Source organism: Nyctibius grandis, chromosome 3, assembly GCF_013368605.1.
Source record: "Nyctibius grandis isolate bNycGra1 chromosome 3, bNycGra1.pri, whole genome shotgun sequence".
Classification (NCBI taxonomy): Eukaryota; Metazoa; Chordata; class Aves; order Nyctibiiformes; family Nyctibiidae; genus Nyctibius; species Nyctibius grandis.
In genome coordinates this window covers 39384070-39405996 of record NC_090660.1, presented here as the reverse complement: position 1 = coordinate 39405996, position 21927 = coordinate 39384070, and the positions used below count along the sequence as shown (strand labels likewise).

General features: G+C 37.4%; 1 protein-coding gene across 1 annotated transcript in view; it reads left to right on the top strand.

Moving 5' to 3' along the window:
- The window catches only part of TERT (telomerase reverse transcriptase), a 34268-nt gene that overhangs the window by 7589 nt on the left and 4752 nt on the right, over nucleotides 1-21927 (top strand). The window contains exons 4-14 of the mRNA XM_068396043.1: nucleotides 3110-3299; nucleotides 6743-6925; nucleotides 8262-8423; nucleotides 8807-8902; nucleotides 10940-11025; nucleotides 13794-13907; nucleotides 15680-15751; nucleotides 17620-17805; nucleotides 19249-19375; nucleotides 19698-19759; nucleotides 21499-21623. Of these exons, the coding sequence (XP_068252144.1) occupies nucleotides 3110-3299; nucleotides 6743-6925; nucleotides 8262-8423; nucleotides 8807-8902; nucleotides 10940-11025; nucleotides 13794-13907; nucleotides 15680-15751; nucleotides 17620-17805; nucleotides 19249-19375; nucleotides 19698-19759; nucleotides 21499-21623 (1403 nt within the window). The remainder of the gene's footprint in view (nucleotides 1-3109; nucleotides 3300-6742; nucleotides 6926-8261; nucleotides 8424-8806; nucleotides 8903-10939; nucleotides 11026-13793; nucleotides 13908-15679; nucleotides 15752-17619; nucleotides 17806-19248; nucleotides 19376-19697; nucleotides 19760-21498; nucleotides 21624-21927) is intronic.

Sequence of the window (21927 nt, the reverse complement as noted above, 5' to 3'; positions counted from 1 at the left end):
AGGTCTCTTCCAACCCAAACCATTCTGTGATGCTATGTGATTAAATGAAAACAAATATTTTTGGTTTTAGCACTTTTGTCCCTATTCCCAGTTTCCCAGAAAAACCCACCTTTGGCTTGGGAAGTCCCTGAACTGCAGATTACTGGAAGCTGCACCCCAAGGAAGTACTGGTGCGTTCTTGTCAAGGGCATGCTCTAAGGACAGGGTGTTTGCTCTTGGCTACAGGATAATGTAGCTATATGGACTTTTAGTCTGACCCCAGCAGCTGCTCTTCAGCTTCACTCACAAGTCTAGGGCTTTCAGCACTCTGCTTTTTTGAGTGTGCTGTGCAATGTGAGGTCTCCTATTAATCCAGCTCACTTCGTTCATACAGGTGGCAAGCTGCCCACTTCACATGGGAGGAGAAAAACTGGAGTTTGGAGATATTGTGAAACAGCTGTTTAGGGCTTCCTGTGCTTACTTGGCCATTTCAGGACTCTCCAGGCACCATCCCCTCTTACCCAGGCAGTGTTTTCAGTCACTGTTGGTGAATAGGAGCCAAAGGCTTTTGAGTTGCTTCCATCTTCCCTGGAGGAAGAGTATCCGGTGGCCCCAGTTGTTGCCCTAATGGCTTTTCTTAGACTGTCCTGGTTCTTCCTCCTCTTCAGCTGGAGCTGCTTGTGGCTTGCAGGAAGGTGCTCACAGACAAGCGTAGCCACTGATGCCTTTCCAGTTCTTTTGCATTCTCCTTTGGGAGGAAGAGGATGGATGAAACAGGCTGGACTGAATGGACCTGGGCTTTACTCATGAGCTTGCCTTTGCACTGCATTGCTGTTAGGGAGTAAACCCCCATCCTGAAGGGCTGTCTGTAGACCTTCCTGTGCAGAATCCCACTCAAGGGTACAGTTCTAGGAGAGGACTTGAATCTGTGTGTTTGTCTTGCTGTATGGGTGGAGGTTAGAGTGTGCCGGACTTTTTGCACACGGACAACTTTTTATTCATTTTTGAGGCTATGCCAAACTTCATACCCCAAATTAAAACCAGTACTTATTATTTATGCAGAAAAAAATCAGTATTTGATGATACAGTTGGTTCCAGTTACGTGGACCACAGAATACAAAGTTTATGTTTTAAAATTAATGTACCCAGTGTCTTGGTGACAGCACTTGTTTTTTTAAGGATCACACCCTCCCTGTCCTTGCCACACACAGTAGCCTCTGAGGATTGAAAATGCTACAGAAATTCTGAATCTTCCCCCATCGGGTTGTGGCGGGATATCAAAATCAGCAGGACCATCCGCTCAGCTTCCTCCAAGTTCCAGTGCGTAACAGCGCCGTGAGCGTACAAATGAGAGGAGGGTGGTTCAGTGGCCTCTAGATCAGTGCATGTTCAAAATCATTAGTGCTGCTATAAATGCCATGAAATTGCTGCAGGCAAAATATCATCCAATTCTACAGCTGGCCAGAGGTAGTAATGATGAAGATCTGCCAATAATTGGCCTTTGTCTTCAAAAGAAGTAATATATTTTTTATACAGTGGTTGTTTTTGTGTTTTTTTGATATTTCCCCCCGCCCCCCCCTCAGTCTTAAATGTGAACTGCAAAGCATTTGATAGAGATTTGATCATTCGGTTGTTTCTGTTGAACTGGAGTTCTTTGTTTTATGTTAGCAATCTAGCTAATACTGTGGCACATGATGAAGTTTTGTGGGTTCAGGAAAGAATTTAAGTCATAATAAAAAATAGTGATCTCTAGCTGTGGAAAAGTGATCTCCTGTCCATTCTGCTTTACTTTAGGCTACATCTGTACTAGAAATTTAATTCCGAAGTTTGAATATAAATCCTCAAAACACTTGCTCAGTAGTAGCTCAGCTTGCCGGCCCTGGATGCCCGTGTGCCTTCTAGGAGTCATGCACTGTATCACTCGGACGCCGACAGTCCCAGCAGCTGGATCATTATCTTGTATGGGAGTTGTGTTGTCATATAGAAGAGAAGCATTTGTGTGCCTCTCTGACCTGCATGCTTGGCTTCTCAGGTGTCTCCTAGAGCGTGCTTACCAGATTTCCGCCAACCATCCACTGCTTTTTGTGATAGTGTGGCCTCCTTTTGCTAAACCAGCCTGTTGGTTGGTGTGGGATGAGAAAAATCTGCATGCAAATTTAGATTTGCATCCCCCCTTCTAAAGGGATTTGAATTATCTCCCTTCACTTCCCGGGGGAGTGTCCGAACCATTAGACTGTAGGAATTTTTAGAATGGCACATTTTGTCCTTCTGAAGCAGTGCAGGAGATTGATCCAGGTCTTTCACATTGCAAGTAGCCCACTTGAACAATACAATCTTAGGTAAAAGCAAGGGCTTTTGCACCACCTCCTTTTCCTCCTTCATTGCATGGGAGAGCATTGATTTGGACTAAGCTATACTGAACTGTAATTCCTGAGGGGGCTGTCTGAGGCGAAAACACTCTTCCCAGTAAGATGGACTTAAGGAGCTCAGAATCTGTGACTTGGGAGCCTGCTGTTCTTCTTTATTCTCTGCTGTTCGCTTTAGCTGACACCTGCTCAGCAGATAGGTTCTTCTGAGCCATGTTACTGGATACCTAAATGCCCTTATGTTGCATATGTATCCTAGTATCTCAGTTCACTATAACTTTTAATGAGTAGTAGGTCCCCTAAATGTTGAGAGTAGAACAGCCCATTACAGTGTGTAAGTCCTTCCCTAGATCTTTTTTAACATAGTTTTCAGAAGGTTCTATTCAACTTTGTTAATGTCTTTCAAGCTTCTAAAACCATGAGAAATATCCAACTTCCTGTTGTCTGGCATAAAAAATATTTCGTAATGTCAAATGTACTCGGCTCATCTATGCTTAAATTTTCATTTGTGTTAATTAAGATTTTTTTTATTGTCTTAATTTGCATCAAGCAGAAACGTGTACTCTCTTATTATTGTGTTACATTGTCATTAAGACACCATGAAATTGTTCTGAAATTCAGATTTCCATGTTACTTTCTGCAGATGTTAGTATTTGTAATTATCTTCTTAGTAAAATATTTGGCTTCAGTTATCATAAAGAGATTAAATGTTTTAACTTACTGCCTTTCCTACTGCTTACACTAAATATGTATTTGTATTTTAGAAACCATTTTGCCAAAGTACATCTACGTGCTTTATCTTCAGAGGAGATTGAAGCTGTCCATCAAAAAAAATACGTTCCTATGGCATCAAAGCTCCGGTTCATTCCCAAAGCAAATGGGTTAAGACCCATAGTAAAAGTGAGCAGTGTTGTTGAAGCACGAGCATTCAGCAGAGAACACAGAGAAAAGAAGGTTTTTAATTTCTTTATTGTTTTATGTGGGTTTGATGTAGGCAGCTAATAAAATGATGAGGATTTTAGTGTTATATAAAACTGTTTTTAACGTGGTGAACTGGAACATTCAAATCAGAATGACTGAATGGGTCTGCCTGTTGCAACTTAGCTTCTCCCTTCCCAGTGCTTAATTACCATTAGCCGCCAATTCCAGAACCACGTACTTCTGTATGCAAGCCAGTCTTAAGGAAATGATTCTAACAGAATGGCATGGCCTGTCAGGTAATCATGTTTTCTTTCTTTTCTCTTTCCATCCCTTCCCCTCAGACTTGCTAACTGTGTCTGGTTGTGGTAGGCATTGGCCATCTATGGGAGCAGAAGGATGGAAATCTCAAAGATATTCAGTGTTCTGAACTAACATGTCGTATTTGTTTGGCACACCAGAGGCTGAGGGATGGATGAGTCTGGCCTCTTGCGATTTACCTGAATACTGATTGTGCACGTTGATCGGCTAGTTGGCTGTGATGCCAGGTCAACCCAGGGGGCTGAACGGTGGTGAATTGGGTGTGTTACAGAAGAAGGTCTAAGAAGGGTGAGGAAGCTGAATCAAGCATAGTAGGGAGATAGGAAAGAAGCCGGGAATTACTGCAGCATGGGAACAGAGACAGAACACGCAGCGCACAGAATAATCTATTTAACAGGCCAGTTAACCACAAGACATAGTGGGATAGTTTCACTATCTTGCATGACTGCATGAATTGTTTTTCCTTAAGGCTGAGTCCCATTTAGTGCACAAGAGTAAATGTTCCACAAATGGGTGAGAGGTCAATGGCTTCTTAGTACTTACTGTTCAGTATGTGATCCCAGACCTAATTTGCAGGGCATCAGCTAAAAGCTGTTCTGAAGTATTATTTCTTCATAGTCTTTCTGTGACAATCAAACTGTCAGATTTGAAAGCATGCACACAGTTAATTTGGAAATAGCTGTAGTGCTTTAAAGGTGCTATTGCTGCTGGAACAGATCTGGCATAAAGGATGACATGAATATACTGAAGAACATGAAGGTTCAAAGTCAACCATGGAAGCTGGTCGAGTGGTTTGAGCTAACCTGGCTGCCTTGGAGCTGAGAGGACATATCTGTATTTGCTGAAAAGTGCAAGCAATGGACTCCTGTTGGAGAGTGCTGACAAACAACTGAGGACACTAAGGTCTTCACCTGTTAGACAAACCTCATCTGTCTAAACTAATCACAAAGCATAGCTAATGATTTTCATAAATCCATGAAAGAGAAGGTGGTGGTAGTGTTACCTCTCTTCTCAGATAGTAAGCTGAGACAGAAGTGTCTAGTGCAAAACGATCATCTCATTCATGAATGCAGGGCTTCCAACCTAACAGAAGTCACGTAGTCTTTTTTTCCTTTTTTTCCCAAAACTTGCATGGCTACTCAGATTGTTTTGGTCATGGCATTTTATCCTGCACTCTGTTCCAGTTTTCCATCCTGTACCATGTCCAGCTTGTCTCTGCTCTCTTCCACCTTCCTCCTACCATTTAAATTGTAGAAGGAAGACAGTCTTCTAGTTCTTTCTGTCTGACAATATTCCAGGTTTTGGAATTTGGAAGCCAGTTTGGAATTGTAGGGGTAGTCTTGGCCAGCTCCTGTAGCTCAACACTGGAATATATCCACATGAATTGCCAGATATAATCTCCCAAATATCTAGCAAACCAACTTCTGATTCTTGGGCAACTCTCAAATTTTGCTGAAAAATGATGGAATGAGTCCAGTTCCGTGAATTGATCTTTAAATCACTGTAGATTTTGTTTAGTTTCAAAGGTTTTACGTCTTTGCTTTACATCCTTCTTCCTTTTCCGTTTGAACCAATACTTTTTTTTCATTTTTTGTTTTTAATGGGCATCTCAAAGTCCTGGGAGGCAGCCGGGCTCTACAAAATCTGATTTGTCTGAGAGTTTATAGTCTTTTACTGCATTCTGCAGAGATTCCGGCAGATCTTTAGGTTTTGCAAAAATGTTAACAACTCTGTGGATTAGACCTGTTCTGGGGAATTAAGAGGCTGGAGGGAATTCCTTCTAACATGAAAGTGAGGAGCTACTGTGAATACTGCAACTCCAGGTCTCTCAGGTCTAGTTCAAACTGGGTTTGAAACCAGTCTCAATTTTCTTTTATTAACTCACTTGCTAACACCCATATGGCCATCAGCTTTGTGAAAAGGTGAAGGTGTGCTTTTTGTGAAAAAGCAACCATCCTGGGATAGGCTTATCGAGAAGGAAAGGAGGAACTTTACTACTGCTGGTTACTTTGATCTTGCTGATTCTATTTAGCTTGAGCTACATCTCTACCCTTTTGACTGTTTTTCTTAGGAACTTGGCCTGTAACAGAAAATATAGCACTGCAGTAATTCAGGAAAGCATCTTAATTTTCAGAAATCTTTATTTTATAAACTGGTCAAAAACTTTTTGCAAGATCAGCCAATGAATGAACATAATTACTTACCTTGTGTAAAACAGTGAAGTTGGATCAAGTTGTTTTGGAGGCAGTGGCAGTGGTACACTTAACATTTTTGGTGTGCTTTAGTTTTGCCAGCTTTTCACTGAAACCTGTAATTGATTTTTTTCAGTGCAAAAATAAATGTTTTCAGATGAATTGGAATACTTCCATAAGTAGTTTCTGTGTGTCTGTATCATGATCACAATACTACCATTGAGAGTAAGAAACCTTTTATGTTCTATGTGTACATTTTGGAGGATTTCTCTGAAGTTCTAAACTGATTGTAACTATGCTACATGTGCAGTTTGTTTATTTTCTTAAGTAGTATGGCTCGCCCTTTCAACATTATTTTGTTGCCAGGTCTGTCAATATTTTTTTTCCTTAAGGTGTTTACAGAGCTAATCAACCTGCACGACTGCACTGCCACTCTCGTTTATTTTACTGTTCCCATAGCTGAGAATTAAATCTTTGCTAACATACTTGCATAGCGTACCTCCAGAGGCTGGACCGGTGGTGCAGCTGGAGTTAGCCTAAAGTCTCGGGGAACATGTTCATTTTGCCGTTCTTGTTGCGGCGATAATCTCCAGCAGAGACTGAATGATATTGAAGAAGTTACCTTCTAATTGGTGGCGGTTTTATTTGCTGGAGTCCATCTATTTATCTCTTTAACTATTACACTTTGATTTCTAAGAGTCAAGTACAGAAAGAAACATTTTCCATAGGATTTAAATGTACCAAAAAAAAAAAGATCTCTGAGGCTATTTTGTCATCCAGTAACTACCAGTAACAGGTAGTTGCTCCAGCTATATTCAGGCTTTCTGAAAACCACAGTTGACCAAAATAATATAGTAAATAAACAAATTTAATCTCATATTTCATCTAAATATGAAGTGTGTGTATTGCACAGAATTTAATCCCTTTCATCATACTTTAAGGTGATTCTCTTTGGTCTCTTTTTAGATGCATCACTACAACACTCGACTGAAAAATCTATTTAGTGTGTTAAATTATGAACGGACTATAAACACCAGTTTTATTGGGTCTTCGGTGTTTGGGAAAGATGATATCTACAAGACATGGAAGAAGTTTGTTACAAAGGTTCTTGAATCAGATGGTGAAATTCCTCATTTCTACTATGTAAAGGTATGTTTTTAATTACATAATCAAACTAGCTTTTCAAAGTCAGCTTGTGCAGATACTTTTATAGCTGTAATAGCTGTGATCTGAGCATGTAATTATTTCTTTTTCAAAATAAACTTTTGTGCATACCTAACACAGACTCTGTTTGGTTTTTTGGGGGTGGGAGTTTGATTGCTTTTTTGAAGGGTGGCGTCCCTGCAGTAGCACTTCCTTTACTCTAGATATTTTTCTGTACATTTTTCTGTTATGTAGCAGCTCTGGATTTTTGCAGCTACATTTACTTGGTTATATTAAAATTGGACAAAAATATAAACTCAGATAAGCTTTTAGGGCCATCTTCCCAAAGGAAAAAGAGGAAAAACTTGTTATGTGCTTTTGGATAAATTCAGCATCTTTTTAAAAATAGGTCTCTTCTATCTCGCTATCATTGATTTCTGTTGACAGTGAACTCTTGAACTCTAGTGTCTCTTCAAAAAGTTTCTTCTACTTGAAAAAAATGAGTGCTTGTCATATCCCAATATTTGAAGGAGTTTCTTCTTAACACTTTTGTTTTTCAGTTATGTCTAGCAGTCAACCTTTTGTGTTTGAGCTCAATTCATAGCTTTTAATTGGGATGATTTATACAGAAGTATATAAATTACACAGTTTTATATATATTATAGTGGGGCTCCTTTCCTGTGCTCTCATATGGTAGTTGTCATCCTGTCCTGAAATTACTTCCAGTGATTGTCTTGTTTTCTTTCAAGCCAAAGAATCATGTCATTGACATAGTTCTCCTAAGATTGTTTCTTCTTTAGGTCTTGTATTTTGACTATGACAAGTAAAAGCAGAGTTAAAATTGCAATATGAGGTTTAGGAAGGGTAAAAACTTCTGGGTTTGCAGCTTTCCAAAAGCCTAAGATACCACCTCTGTGATCATACGGAAGAAGGTTTCTTAAAATATTTAAACATATAAAAATATCAGCAATAAATTTTAGTTAAATGATTGACGGTTCAATGTTAGATTTAAGGCTGCATATGGAATCTTCTTCTGTTAATAACAAGAATTCTGCTAAAACTCATGGTTTGGTTATCCCTTGTAAGGGGAAACTCACTGATGAGTTGGGAATGTTTTTGCAGATAAGCAATGTGTTTTTGTTCTGTCACGAATTTGGACTGACTGATGTAGTAATTTCACTCATGTGATTTATCCTTCAGCCTTGTTTACTTAGTACAACAATACTTTTTCATATTTAATATTCATATTCATTGATATTCATATCATATTCATCAATACTTTTTTACAGTGTTTACAGTGATACTGATGAATACATAATGGAAGATATTTCTTCTATTTCAGGCTGATGTGTCCAGGGCTTATGATACCATTCCTCACAATAAACTTGTGGAAGTGGTTTCACGGATCTTAAACCCTGAGAAAAGAACTGTCTACTGCATACGGCGCTACGCTGTGATTATGATTACCACAAGTGGAAAAGCCAGGAGGTTCTACAGGAGACATGTATGACTTGCTGATTTCTTCTGTTTGCTGCTGTAGACGTATTTTGGTCCAAGGAATATTTTTGGTTTTAGCTTTTTTTAGTCACACTTTGAATTAGGCAATTACTTCATAAGCCCTTTTTTTTAAATAGTGTTGGATATTTTCCAAAGGTAGCAAAGCTTCTTTTTACTCTTTACTCAGCATTACTAAGAGTAAAGATAAATGTGTTGTGGAAGTGTTGTGTTGTGGAGATATGTGAGGGAGATATTTCGTTTTAACAGTAGCAGAATTGTTGGACTAAAATAATGCAATAAGGCTGGCCCTTTGACCTTCACTGAATAAAGGAGTCTGGTACTGAATTTTCTATTGCTTTGGTCATTTATTTCTTTACACTCAATATACAGGTTTCTACTTTCAAGGATTTTATGCCAGACATGAAGCAGTTTGTGTCCCAGCTTCAGGAGAATGCCTCATTGCAAAATGCGATAGTAGTTGAACAGGTAAATATTGGGAGGCTTCTTTTCAACTGAAAAAGAAAGCTACAGAAGAAGGAAGACTGAGATTTTTAATTGAATGTACATATTAGTGGTGACACCACCTCTCTTCTAGTTACCCAGCACCTTCTGTAGAAAAGTTATTTGTCATCCCTTCTTTGATGTGTATAACAGGCTCTCAGTGTTCAGTGGAAGGAGTGTACCAGGCAAGAAATCTGACAAAATGTCCTTCTAGACTTTTCCCAGATTTTCTCATTGTTGTCTCAAACTTTAATTTTAACCAATGTTTTCTTTTTCCTTTCCTAATTCCATTCTTTGTTGCAACAGTTCTCAAGTGAGAAATTAACAATCTAATCTAGTATAGAAGGGCTTCAATACTTGCTATCTCCAAAACGTACAGAAGTAAGAATGAGCAAAATGTATTCTAAGCTAAGTAGCTAAGGAAATAGATGTGGCGTCTTGAATAGCAAACCGCACGGAATAGAAAAGTGACTTAAAAAAAAGCTTATTTTAATGATTACCTGCCAAGGTTGGTAAGAATGAACTCTTCTTTAAAAGAGTTAAAATGCAGCACAAAACAAGACCACCTCTTGTATTTTTTGTTTAAACAGATTTCTCACTTTCAGTGAATAAAAGTGTGGTTACAAATTATATGTATTTTATATTTGCTCCAACTGATGCTTTCTTACAATAAGCAAGCATCCTTCTCTGGTTTTAATTCTTGTGCTGCTGAGAACTGTGCTAATTCCAAATGTTTGTTCTCAAGACTTCTTTCTGTGTAAGGAGCATGACAGAGAAAGGCATAGAAGTAGATGGTATGCTCGATCACTTTCTTAGTACGTTTTATTGTGTGGCATCATGGTGTTCCATGATAACACCCCACAAGATTCCTTAGCATCAGATGACCAGACAGGTATTTTCTCACAGGTTACTTTCTCTTTAAATTTTTTTTTCTAAACTTGCCAGTGGAACATTTTTACATAGGGTAATTTATGCTTCTAACATACAGGTTAAATGATCTTGTGTATCTATGGACATAGCAGTAGAACGTACAGTGTGGGTGGTGCACAATTCCAGGATCCTACAAAGTGCAGAGAGCCTGATGAGTACGTAGATGAAAATGAAAACTAGCTGGATTTGTGATGATGATGTGTTTGTAGGTTTTGTTTTGTTCTTTTTTTCCAGTGGACATCTGGTTTAGGTAACTATGCTAGATTTTATGAATAGCAGCATTCTATTTCAAAATATTTTGCATTTCAAAACAATCTCTGTGTGTGTCATCACTTTAAAAAAAAAAAAAAAGTATTCTGAAAAAAGTATCATGTCAGCTGGGGTGTCTGTACCATAGGTGCGTCATGTTAGCTTTTCAGTACAAATAACCGTGATCTTACATGGCTCTATCAAAAGCTGGGTGCATTTGTCTGATGTCTAATCCATGCAAGTAGGAAGCAGTTTTGCTTTATTTCTCATGAAGTCGTTGTTAAAGGGATTTAAACTTCTCTAAATTTTTATTGCACAATTTTTAACAAAAAAAGCTTCATAAATGTTGGGTGGACAGTCACACTTGGAATCGTTGGTAATACGTGGCAAGGAATGGTTTTTGCAGCAGAACTGGCAAATGAGTGTATCTACACTTGGGGAATTGTAAAGACCATGACTGTTACAGAAATTGTCCTGCAGGATAGAAGGTGGCCAAAAGAGTGAGGTCTCTTATATTGTAATAATCCAATATAATGTACCAGCACTTAAAAAGTGGTTTTAGATGTTACATTTGACTATTTCCCCATGTAACACCAATCAAAACTGATTTTCTCCTAAAGCAAAACAAGCAAAGAACTGCAGCATTCACTTGTTGGATTTCGGCAACTTTTTAGTGAGTATATTCAGATCTGTGTGTTAGGTGGTTTTCTTACCTTAGGGATTTGAACTACTACAGTCTAACTTTTCGTAAAGGTTTCCATGTATCTTGTAAGTTTATACTATATTTTTAGTTTCAGTACATTTCTAAAGTACAAATCTTGTTTTGTTTTGTCCCATTTCTAGAGTTTAACTTTTAATGAGACAAGTTCCAGCCTGTTTACTTTTTTTCTTCAAATGATACATAACAACATCCTGGAGATTGGGAGCAGGTAAAAAAGAAGTTAGTTTTCCTTTGTATAGTGTGTTTGTTTTTTTGGTTGGTTGTTTTTTTCTGTTAAGCACAATACTTCTAATTTGCTCAGGGGATTTTTGATAGCTGTCTTTTAAAAATTTTTATTTCATGTTAATTTGAAATCTGTTTATCAGTTTAAGCTCCATAAACACATGAAGAGTTTGGAATCAAATTTGTATTTGAATAAAATTTCCCTTTCCCACCGGGATGATGTTAACTATACACAGAATGCATTATTCTAAAATATGTAACCTACATTTAAAACTGCAAATGTAGTTCAAAAGAAAAATGTTTTAGAAACAAAAAGCTTTAGAAAAGAAAAAACTTTTAAATGTTGGAATCCATAGTGATGAACAAAAGCAAGGTAACATCCAAGCAATTATGCAAAAGCCTTGTTAGTCATTTCCCTGTAGGGCAAAATTAAACCTTTTCTGCATGGCCTTGCTATTTGGCAAATTGCAATAAAAATAAAAGGCAATAACAATAAGAATTAAAATTATTGGCAGCTCCAAAACTAGGAATCAGGTGTTATAGAGGGTAGCAATGCAGATTTCTTCTTGTGTTGCTGGAACTGCTGATCTGGTATTTACGTTTTGCCTTTAGGTGGCACGTGTGTGTACCATGTCTAGAAAGCAAGTACTTATGTGATCTTTATTTGTAAATTCTGAGTGAGGTGTATTAGAAGGAATAGCTTCTTGCCTTTGAAAAAATACCTTTATTTTAGAATACTTAATCTCACAGAATTGACAGAGGGGGAGAAAAGCTTTCAAGGAGGCTAATAGAAGAGGTTTTATAGGTTTTTCTAGCATTGATGCTTACACTCCCTTTGACAGGATCATGAGAATGCTGATGTGGCATGCCGTTAATAAGGACTAACTGACATCAGTATGTTTAATAAAAGTTTAATGGTTTTAAAGGAAGCACACCCTGACAAAGCCAACTTCACACTTTTTAAAATTCAGCTTGGCTGAAAAAAATACTGTTTGTCCTGGAATGAATTTGCCCTTTTTAAGTAGCTCGTTCTCATTTGTTCAAAAAAGACCCCAAAACTGCAAATAAGTTTAGTAAATGAATACACTGTTTAATTGATGGTTCTTAAAACGCCATCGCAGTTAGTCAACATTCACTTGATGTTTTCAGAAAAATGCTGATGATTGAGCTGGGGACCTAGAAGTAATCTTTTAATACCTTTTGATATATTTATCAAAAGTCTGGAAAAATGTAAAATTACTGCTAGAAGAATTTGCAGATGACTCAAAACATAGGTAAGATCACTGGTAGAACGTAGTATGTGGCTCTGATGTCCGGTTGCATAATTTCATTCTCTTCAGTTTCACTAAGCCATTCATGTGGTAATGGTAAAATGGACATTATAAGATAACATCTCACTACTTCAAAGGAGTGTTGTGAAAATAACTCCGTTGGGTTTTGTGAGGTATACTCATTCAGTTGCTGCCAGCATAGAAAAATCCACGGGGTAATGGGGAAGTCTGTCTTCAGTAGCCTATCTAGATGTGATACATTACTATTACTATGTGTGGTCTTACTGGCTTTATACAAGTAACAAGATAGGGGAAGTATTAATGAACCTCCCCCTGGTTATGTCTATATGAATGCTTTGAAGCCATGAGAAACAAATCAAGATTTACTCTTTTGCAAAATGACAACTGTCAACTTCAGTGAACTTTTCAAGGGTGATGGGGGAGGCTGAGTGTAATTATAAATAATAAGGGTTAACATTTCACAGGATGTAGTGGTTTTTCCTAATTAGAAGTAAGATAGCTTCATGCCTGAGCAGTTAAATGAGGAAATAAATGTGATTTACAGTATAGCTGGGATATATAGAGCAGATCCCATGCTCTATTGGGCTAAGCCATCAGAAATTTCCCTAAAATTAAAGTGATATTTATTTGTGGAAAAAAAAAAAAAGCCCAAACCAAAACAAAAAAACTCAAGAAAATATTTTCCTTGGCCAGATCATGCTGTGCAAGTATAAATGAAGAATAAACACCTCAATTTAAATTATTGATTTAAATTATTTCATAGTTAGAATTTTTACTCTGACTTGTGCTGCTGAAAGAGCTTTTTTTCAGAAAACTTAGCAAGACTTGATAGTGATGAATATTTATATTTGAATTTAATGTGGATGTCTGCTGTTTCTGAGAAAAGTTGGAAGTGTTCCAACTCAAAATCCACCTGAATTTAATACCTGATGTACATGTACAGTATGAGCTTCAACCTGTGGATTTTTAGTGGGCACCTGCTAGGAGCTGTTTGCATAATAATTAAAAATAAATAAATTACAGTTTGAAATATGTGTCCAGTACACTTTGTTTCTTGTACAAGAACACTTGTTTTGAAGCTATATTAAGATGTAACATAAGGAATTACAAAGATTAAATGAAGGGTGGCTTGGCAGCTGAAGGAGGAAGGAGGCATTGTGGTTTGAGATCAGTTATAAAATTTCTTTCATTTAATGACAGTTGTCTCCTGGAGTTTGTTAATAAGAAAGGAATATGTGTATTAGTGTTTTTTTTCACTGTTTAAGTTAAAACTTATGGAGCCATATGTAGATTCCTAGAGGAAAGGATAAACAAATTTAAAGCTAAATTTAAGCAAGCACGTAGCATATTTCTCGTTGAAACATATATGTTACACTTGAAAAAAGTAAGTAAATGTTTAATGGCTATTGGAATCTTCTTGTTGCATGTTTTTATTTTTTATTTTTATTTTATTCTTTACTAGGTACTACTTACAGTGCTGTGGAATTCCACAGGGCTCCATTTTGTCAACCTTACTTTGCAGCTTATGCTATGGAGACATGGAAAACAAATTGCTCTGTGGAGTACAGCAGGATGGGTAGGGATGCTTTGTTCTGTGCTCTGTTACAGTAATGCATAGTATATAGTATATGTATATATAGTATATGTGTGACATTTTCTCTGAAGTTTGATTTTGAATTTCAAGGATTTCCAACTCTCCATTAGGAAGCATGGTTCACACAAAGATCTCTACAGCTTCAGTGTCACTGTGGTTGTTTTGTGGGGGAATTTCCCTGTTTGTCATAAGATTGAGAAGAAAAGGGCTGAAAAGAAGCTGTCCCAGATGTGTTCTTACAAAGAGCACAGTATTTAGGGATGCTGTAAAGAGTCTGACAAGCTCTTCTTGTACATGTAAGAAGTTTATTTCCCACTTTCATTCCCGCAAAATTTGTGGTCTTTTATCCTCAAACAAGGTGGGATGTTCGTTAACAGGCTTTCTGATCCTCCAGGCTTCTGTCTGAGGGCTTTCCAATCCACCGTCTGTAAATCTTAATGTTTTATCAAGGTCACAGCTTTATTGCAGATTTTTTACAAGACATGTTGGTTCTTGTTTGAAGCCCTGTGTGGCTCTTGGTACATCTTCTAAGTATTTGTGCCCTGCTCATGCTGGCTTCTTAGGAGCTTGACAGAAACCTAGCCTGGTAAAATCTCTACCTCTTTATTAGCCATAAAAACTTTAGGGTCCCTTTTACCTCCATATGAACTGATCCTCAGCTGAATTCCAGATTAGGGTCTTTAGGCAAGAGCTAGACATCAGTGAACCCCCTGAAGCTTGTTAGTGTTCACACATCTCCCTCCATTGCTGTGAATTCTGTCTGAAGAAAGATAAAAGAAACTAATAACTGTGTACGAATACTCCAGATAAGTGCATCTGTCTGGTGTCTCTTCTTGAGAGGCTCACGATGTAATGGAAAGTCTCAGGATTTTAAACATTTCCCTACACAGGTACTAGAGTTCTTTTCATAGGTATTAGGATGCTGTGATGAGTATAAACAGCTGTCTTTTGCTTTCAAATGATTTTATTTATACACACTGGAATTATGAAACTGATTCAGAAGAATGCACTTTTTTATGATTTTAGGACGTTACGTAGGTGTCTGTTGAATGATTGTAACAGTTTCATTTGGCCTTTAAGTCAAAAAAATAACCTGGCTATCAACTTGGCTAGGCAAAGGTGCAGCTGATCTGATCATAGTGATGGCAGTACTCCTGCTTGGAAAAGGAGACTGGACAAGATTATCTCCAGAGCTCCCTCTCTGTGACGTACTAGGCAGGATTTATCAGAAAAATATGGGCATGCTTGGGGCCTGAATTCTCTTGAAAAAGAAAATTTCAGCCTTTACAGTGGTAGACTATAGTCTGTTCTGCATTCAAATTACAGCTCCACAAACAAGTTATTACATGGTAAAAAAAGATAAAGAATTACAGCACATCAAGAATCTGATACCTGCATGTGTACCTTGTATTACACCTCCTTTCCTTGTGTTGCATATTAAGATACTGCAGATTCTCCCTTGGAAAAGTATAAAACCCTGCATCCAAGAAACTACTGTGGAGTAGCTCGTGTGCTGTAAATTCCTGTCATGTTTCATGTAGCCAGCCCCTTTGCTTTCTTACTTTTATTTTTTTCATTTATTTTTAGGAAAGAAGCAGAACTCAGAATTTCTTCATGAGACTCAATTTGGAGATCATATTGGCCTCTACCTACTTGTGAATTAAAATGGGCATGTTGTTGCTCTGAAGAGTATGACAAAAATTTGGAAGGATTACATATCAAAAAATCTAACATCAGTTTCTTCTTGATTACAGAGTCCTAATACGTCTCATTGATGACTTTTTGCTGGTTACGCCACATTTAATGCAGGCAAGAACTTTTCTAAGGTATGCTTTTAAAGACGTAGTCTTCAAAGTAATAAGTATTAACACCTTTTATGTCATTCTTTTTCATCTTTATACGTGCTTGTACATATAGGTGTGTTTGTTTTATAGGTTAATAATCAAGGGCTGTTTTGGAGTCCTTACTGGTAGCCTGTGCCTGGGAAGAACCCTAATAGCTGCATTCTTGATGGCCAACTAACAATCTGTTGCAGCTCAGATGGTGGGGGATTCCTGCTGAGGTTTAAATTAGGGACCTAGCTACTGACCTTGATGGAGCTTCTAGCAGCAATTAGTAGTGCAGACTAACCAAAGCAACTGACAGTTGTCTTTTAAGACCATTTGCCCCCAAATTTTTAAGATGTCTTAGTTACATTCATAAAATGTTTTTATCAGGCAGGCATGCTGCTACCTTCTATTTCTGGGGAAAGAATGCAGCTTTTCTCTGATCCGATATTGCTAAGAATTTTCTGGTCATTAATATTCTGGGGTGAGTATTTGAAGATACTGATAGCATAGCAGCATGCAGCTCACACAGAAGTTTTCAAACAGTAATTCTTTAGAGTGTTTTAGGACTATGTTTTTTTTTTAAAATTGGGCCCCAAAAGAGGTTCCTGTTTACCGTGGATATGAATGTACAGTCAGTATCCAAGAAGATTTCTGCTGATGCTAAAGACAGTTTTAAGGATCTGAAGGAGACATCTTGAAGAAAAGCATTTGCAGTGCAGTCAGTTGCATCATGCTTTTCAATAGTCAGAAAGATGCAGCTCTGTTGGGAGTCTGAAAGGTGATGGGGAAATAAGTTAAGCACAGTTTGAAGTATAAATTGTACTAAATAGTCAATAGTGTACTTTGAAGTCTTTATTTGTCCTCATTTCCATATCAGAACGAAAGAAATTTCTAGGGATGTGCGGATTTACAGTTCTGGAAATTGTAAGTCCAACTAAGAGGCTTGGGATGTCTCAAGCTATCAATCTCTATAACATCTTTTCAGCATAATGTCACTTGCAGTAGCATTGCAGATATAACCCTACTTGCCCTTTGAAGTTATCAGCATCTTTGTTCTATATCAATTTCTGCACCAGCTGTGTTGATTTTCTGTAGACAAGTAGCCTCTTCTGTGCAAGTTTTCAGAACTGCTTTACAGATCCTTTGAACTCTCTGCCACGAATAGAGTAGTAACAGTTTTTTCTGATGTATTAGAACTGGGGGGCTCAATAAATTAATTTTGAGGAAACGGCATTATGACTATTACTTCCCAACAAGAAGAGCCTACCTCTTCCTCTTTAAAAGGATGAAGCCTGCATATGAATACATCGGCAAGTAAGACAAACTGCTGCTTGTCTGTGAGATGACACTGCTGATCTAATGTGTAGTAGGTAATCAGCAGGCATTCTGGCCATGAAAACATCCTTAGGGAAAACTCCGTGGAGAAAGTTCAAAACTTTTCATCAGATAAATGAGGTTTCTGTTATATGGATTCTCCTTGTTTTTGTTAACTTTCAAAAACAGTAACATTTCATCTGTCTTTTTCCAGTAATTTTCATCTCAGTGGTTTCTGTGAATGTGGTTTATGCAGCTTGTCTCAATTGTTTCATGGCTTAAGTTCTTAATTTGAATTAATTTGTAAAAGTTTTTCTCCATTATGCTCCTATTCTTAAGCTTATTAATTTATTTTATGTATTTATCTACCTCTAATATCTTCAGTTCTGTCTATTTCTAGCTGTGTTTCTTAACCTAAAGAGTTGGCCGTGGTTCCCTTTATTCTTTGGTTTCTGTCCTTTTATGCAAGATTGTATGTGTCTTGCAGCATGGCGGGGTTTTTTGTTTGCTTTTGTGGGGGGAGTTAGGCTAACTGTTTATATCTGTTTTAGGACTCTAGCAACAGGTATTCCTGAGTATGGCTTTTTAATAAACCCCAATAAGACAGTCGTGAATTTTCCTGTTGATGATATCCCAGGATGTTCCAAATTTAAACAACTGCCAGATTGTCGTTTGATCCCGTGGTGTGGTTTATTATTAGATATACAGACACTTGAGGTTTACTGCGATTACTCCAGGTAAATAGAGTTGTGTACTCCAGTGTCAGCTTTACAGTATATTGTACACAGTGTGAGAAGCACAAGGGTGTCTTGTGAATGGTGTAGTTGAATTAACTGCAAAATAGATTTTACAATTCTGTTTCTTACACTGTAATTTCAACATTTTATTCTGCTGTGCAGCCTGCTGTTTTCTTCATTCCATCCTGGTGGAATGTATGTACCATTGACACAGTCAAATGTGGCACAGGTCGCAAGTGACCAGAAGTCATATACCATATGGTGGCTACATGGTTCTGAGAAGTTAATTCAATCACTGCAGTTCAGCTTCTTTCACCATTATGCACTGTATTGTACCTGATGTCATATAACTACATTTATTGTTCTGAAATTGTTATTTTTGTACCTTCCTAGAAGAAGCAGTAAGTATTACATGAACTACAGATTGGTATTAATTTTGTATGGGCTAGAGGGACTAGTAATCCTTTCAACATCAGAGGTGTTCCCTCTGGTACACTTCAGATGTTAGTGTAGGGGAGAAGTAACCTCTCTTTAAACTAGCAGCCTTGGCTATATACACAAAGCAGTCTGAAGTGGCATACAGCTCAGGATAGGACAATGTATCCTGCTGAAAAGCTCTGTAGACCCTTTACATGGACTCCTAGGGATAGCATTAGACGTTTGCTAAAGATCAACAACAAAGAACTGTTTAAACTGAAGGATAATATTGCAGTGATATTAACCGTATTTAGTATAAACAGTGGGGAATTATGAGGAGGTTTCCCATCACCAGAGCAGTGACATTCTTCAGTAGTCTTCCAAAACAGAAAAACTTGGTCAGTTTAGGAAAGGAATTTATATGACGTGATTTTCTGTAACAACAGAGGACTAAGACCAGCAGCCAAAGAGATTTATTCACTGTGTTTCTAAAAGAAACAGTTTATGTTGACGAGGGCATTGGTGCTGCTGGTCTGGGAGACACTAATCAGAATCCTGAGGGTGTTTGCTACAAGGGCCACCTTGCTTTTGATAAGCTTGACTTAAGTAACTAGAACTGCAGGGTGAACCGAGGTGGCTTCCAGCCTAAGCTCCTGCGTTGCATGGATCATAGAGTGTAACCTGGTTGTCACTGGAGTCATTAATAATGATATGGCTAGACAATGTGTTTTAGAAATAAATCCAGTTTGTGTTTAAGATTATTGGTTTGTTTTTTTTAGCAGGGTGAATTATTCAGCCCTGAGGTATTGAAGTCATTCCTTAGCTAATAGCCTTAATTCCACAATGTCCAGTCTGTTTCTAAATTGAATTTAATTATAGTCATCTTTTAGCTAGTGGCTCATTGATAAGCAGGCAATCTCTGTAACATGAGAAGTTAAATGGGGCTTACTTTACAGAATTTAATTTAGTCTGTTAGCCCATGGAGTTTGTTTAACTACTTTTTTTTTTTTCTTTTTTTTTTTCTAGTTATACCTGTACTTCTATCAGATCAAGTCTTTCCTTCAATTCAAGTAGAACAGCTGGGAAAAACATGAAATACAAATTGATTACAGTCCTCAAACTGAAATGCCATTGTTTATTTCTTGATTTACAGGTGGGAATGTGGAAATGGATGTTTGGAAATATTGTGATTAGTGATAAAGAGCACTAAAACTGCTTTGAGTTTTAACATAAGAGTTGATTTTGAGAGGTAATACACATAACTTGGAAATGTCAACATCAACTAAAATGTGGGGTCTCAGCACCTTCCAGAACTGAGCCTTCACAATATTGTTACTTAGGTACATAACAGAAATATTTGAAGTTTAGTATCAATTTTTTTTTCTCTAGATCTCTAAATCATATGCTGTTGAACTTGGACAAATCATATTGTGACACTAAAATATTCCCATAGCTCTATTTCTGTTCTGTTCTAGATCAACAGCCTTAGAACAGTTTTTATTAACATCTACAAGATATTTTTACTTCAGGCTTACAGGTAGGTCACTGTCTTCTGCAGTAACTCTGAATATTTCATTAGTCTTTCTTGACGCATGGAGGAGCTATGGAATAGGAAAAAGTGTACCATAAAAATGTGCAGTGGTAAACGTCAGTAATAAGTCATGTTATTCTTGTTTCAACACTGTTCTTAAGTAATATTAGATTCAGGATACAGGATTATACTGATGTGTGTGTTTAAGTGACGCTTCAATAAATGGATTTTAATTTTCTCTGGATATTGACAGCTGACCTCAAGAAAAGCAGCCGGTTTTGCTGCAGGAGGATGACAAGAAGCCTTATCACTCATTAACCAGTTTATATTTAGAACTTTGTATCTATTAAAATCATCTAGAACTTTGACCTGTGTAGCTTTGCCTTAAGTGAGGTTTCATCCTACCAAGTTAATTGCAGTTTCTTAGCTGCTGTTAATGATTTAATTGCTCCTTAGCTGGCAATATCTTACTGGTTTTTGTGAGCTGTTCTTGACCAGCAGAGGAAGTGAATGTTTTAAACAAAGGATAAAGGGAAAGAAATCAAAACTGATAAGCAAGTTGGGAGAAAATACTAATCTCTGTTCATTGAAAACTTTGAATGATTGGCAGCACCAAGTAATTGTTCGTTTGTTGTTTTAATGCAAAAAAGGTATAAGAGATGCTTTCCTCTTTACAGAAATCACGTGTTGCTCTTTTGCTAGGCTTATACTTGTTAGGCAGTGACATATGAGTTTCGTTCTTAAATTCAGCTTGGTCCACGTTCACCCTGTGTCATCCATGTGTCCAAGAAGTGTAATTGGACTTGTCTAGTACAGCACTCATGTGCCAAACTGTTAAACTTTGTGTTGTCAGTGACTTGTGGATTTTCTCTGATGTTGGCCATGATTACTTAGTTAGTTCTGTTCTCTTTTATAGTAAGACTCTAACAAAGGTCTTCATGTTAGAGTGCCTTAAAAACTGTCCACCATGGTAACAGCATGTCAGGTTAATTTAGCCAGAGCTCTGTGATGCAGTGTGATAATTGTGTTTATCCTTTAAATATTTTAAAATTTCACAATTTCTTGAAGTGATTATGCTTATGCTGGGTTAATTTAATAAACAGCATATACATTGTTGAGTAATTTAAAATCAGCATTGTAATTGTTGACTATATTCAGCGTAAGCAGGATTATAATGCCAGTCTGAAGAAAAAAAAAGAAAAAAAAAAAAGCCAGCAGTTTTAAAATATGTCCAAACAGAGGTGTAAGAGAGCATACAATACAAGTAATTTCAATAGAATTGGCTTCCAAACAGACAAAAGAGTGAGCATCCTGGTCTGTGGAACACTACGTCATTTGGAGGTCTGTTTTCCCGAACAACAAAATTTGTTGCTTGTGTTTTCTTCCTCTCACACTCTCCCATGTGGGTGTTCTCTGGCTGCATGGTCTGTAATATGGAATTGGTGAGGATGTGTAGTTTAACTTTCCCTGCACATAAGACAGCCATTGTCCTCAGAAGAGAATTCTATTACTGAGGCAGGTGGCTTCAAGATCTTCTTGCAGCACAAAATTTACAAACAAACATTATATGTGTCTGACACTCCAGGGGTGTGTGTATATAGGAGAGGTGTCGTATGCTAACAGTGTTGATATGGCTAAAGACTGTTGGGTGGATTTAAATGTTGTATAGTGCCTAAGGTGTGTAATCATAGTTTCACTTGAAATTGCAAATGACTTGTGATTAAATAAGCTGTTTTTGTGAACAGGTTCCACGCCTGTGTTCTTCAACTTCCTTTCAACCAGCAAGTTAGAAACAATCCTTATTTCTTCCTAAGGATCATCTCTGAGACTGCGTCATGCTGCTACGCTATCCTGAAAGCAAAAAATGCAGGTATAGTATGTTAACGGCAATGAAATAGTGTGTTTGGGCTTGTTGTTTTTTTTTTTCTTTTTAGACAAATAAAACGCCTTGACTGTGCAGACAGATCATGTAATTTTGAGATAAAGATCAAGAATGAAAAATACGGAGTGCATGATAGGAATCACAGTGCATTTTTTTGCTTAAACTCAATTTTCTGAAGATACTAAAATGTTTCAGGTTTTAGTTTTTAGTTCTCTGTTGACATTGCAGACTTCATTGACTACATAGGTTTTTAGTAAAAAATCTTGGAGTGATTTTACAGAAGGAGAGGAGA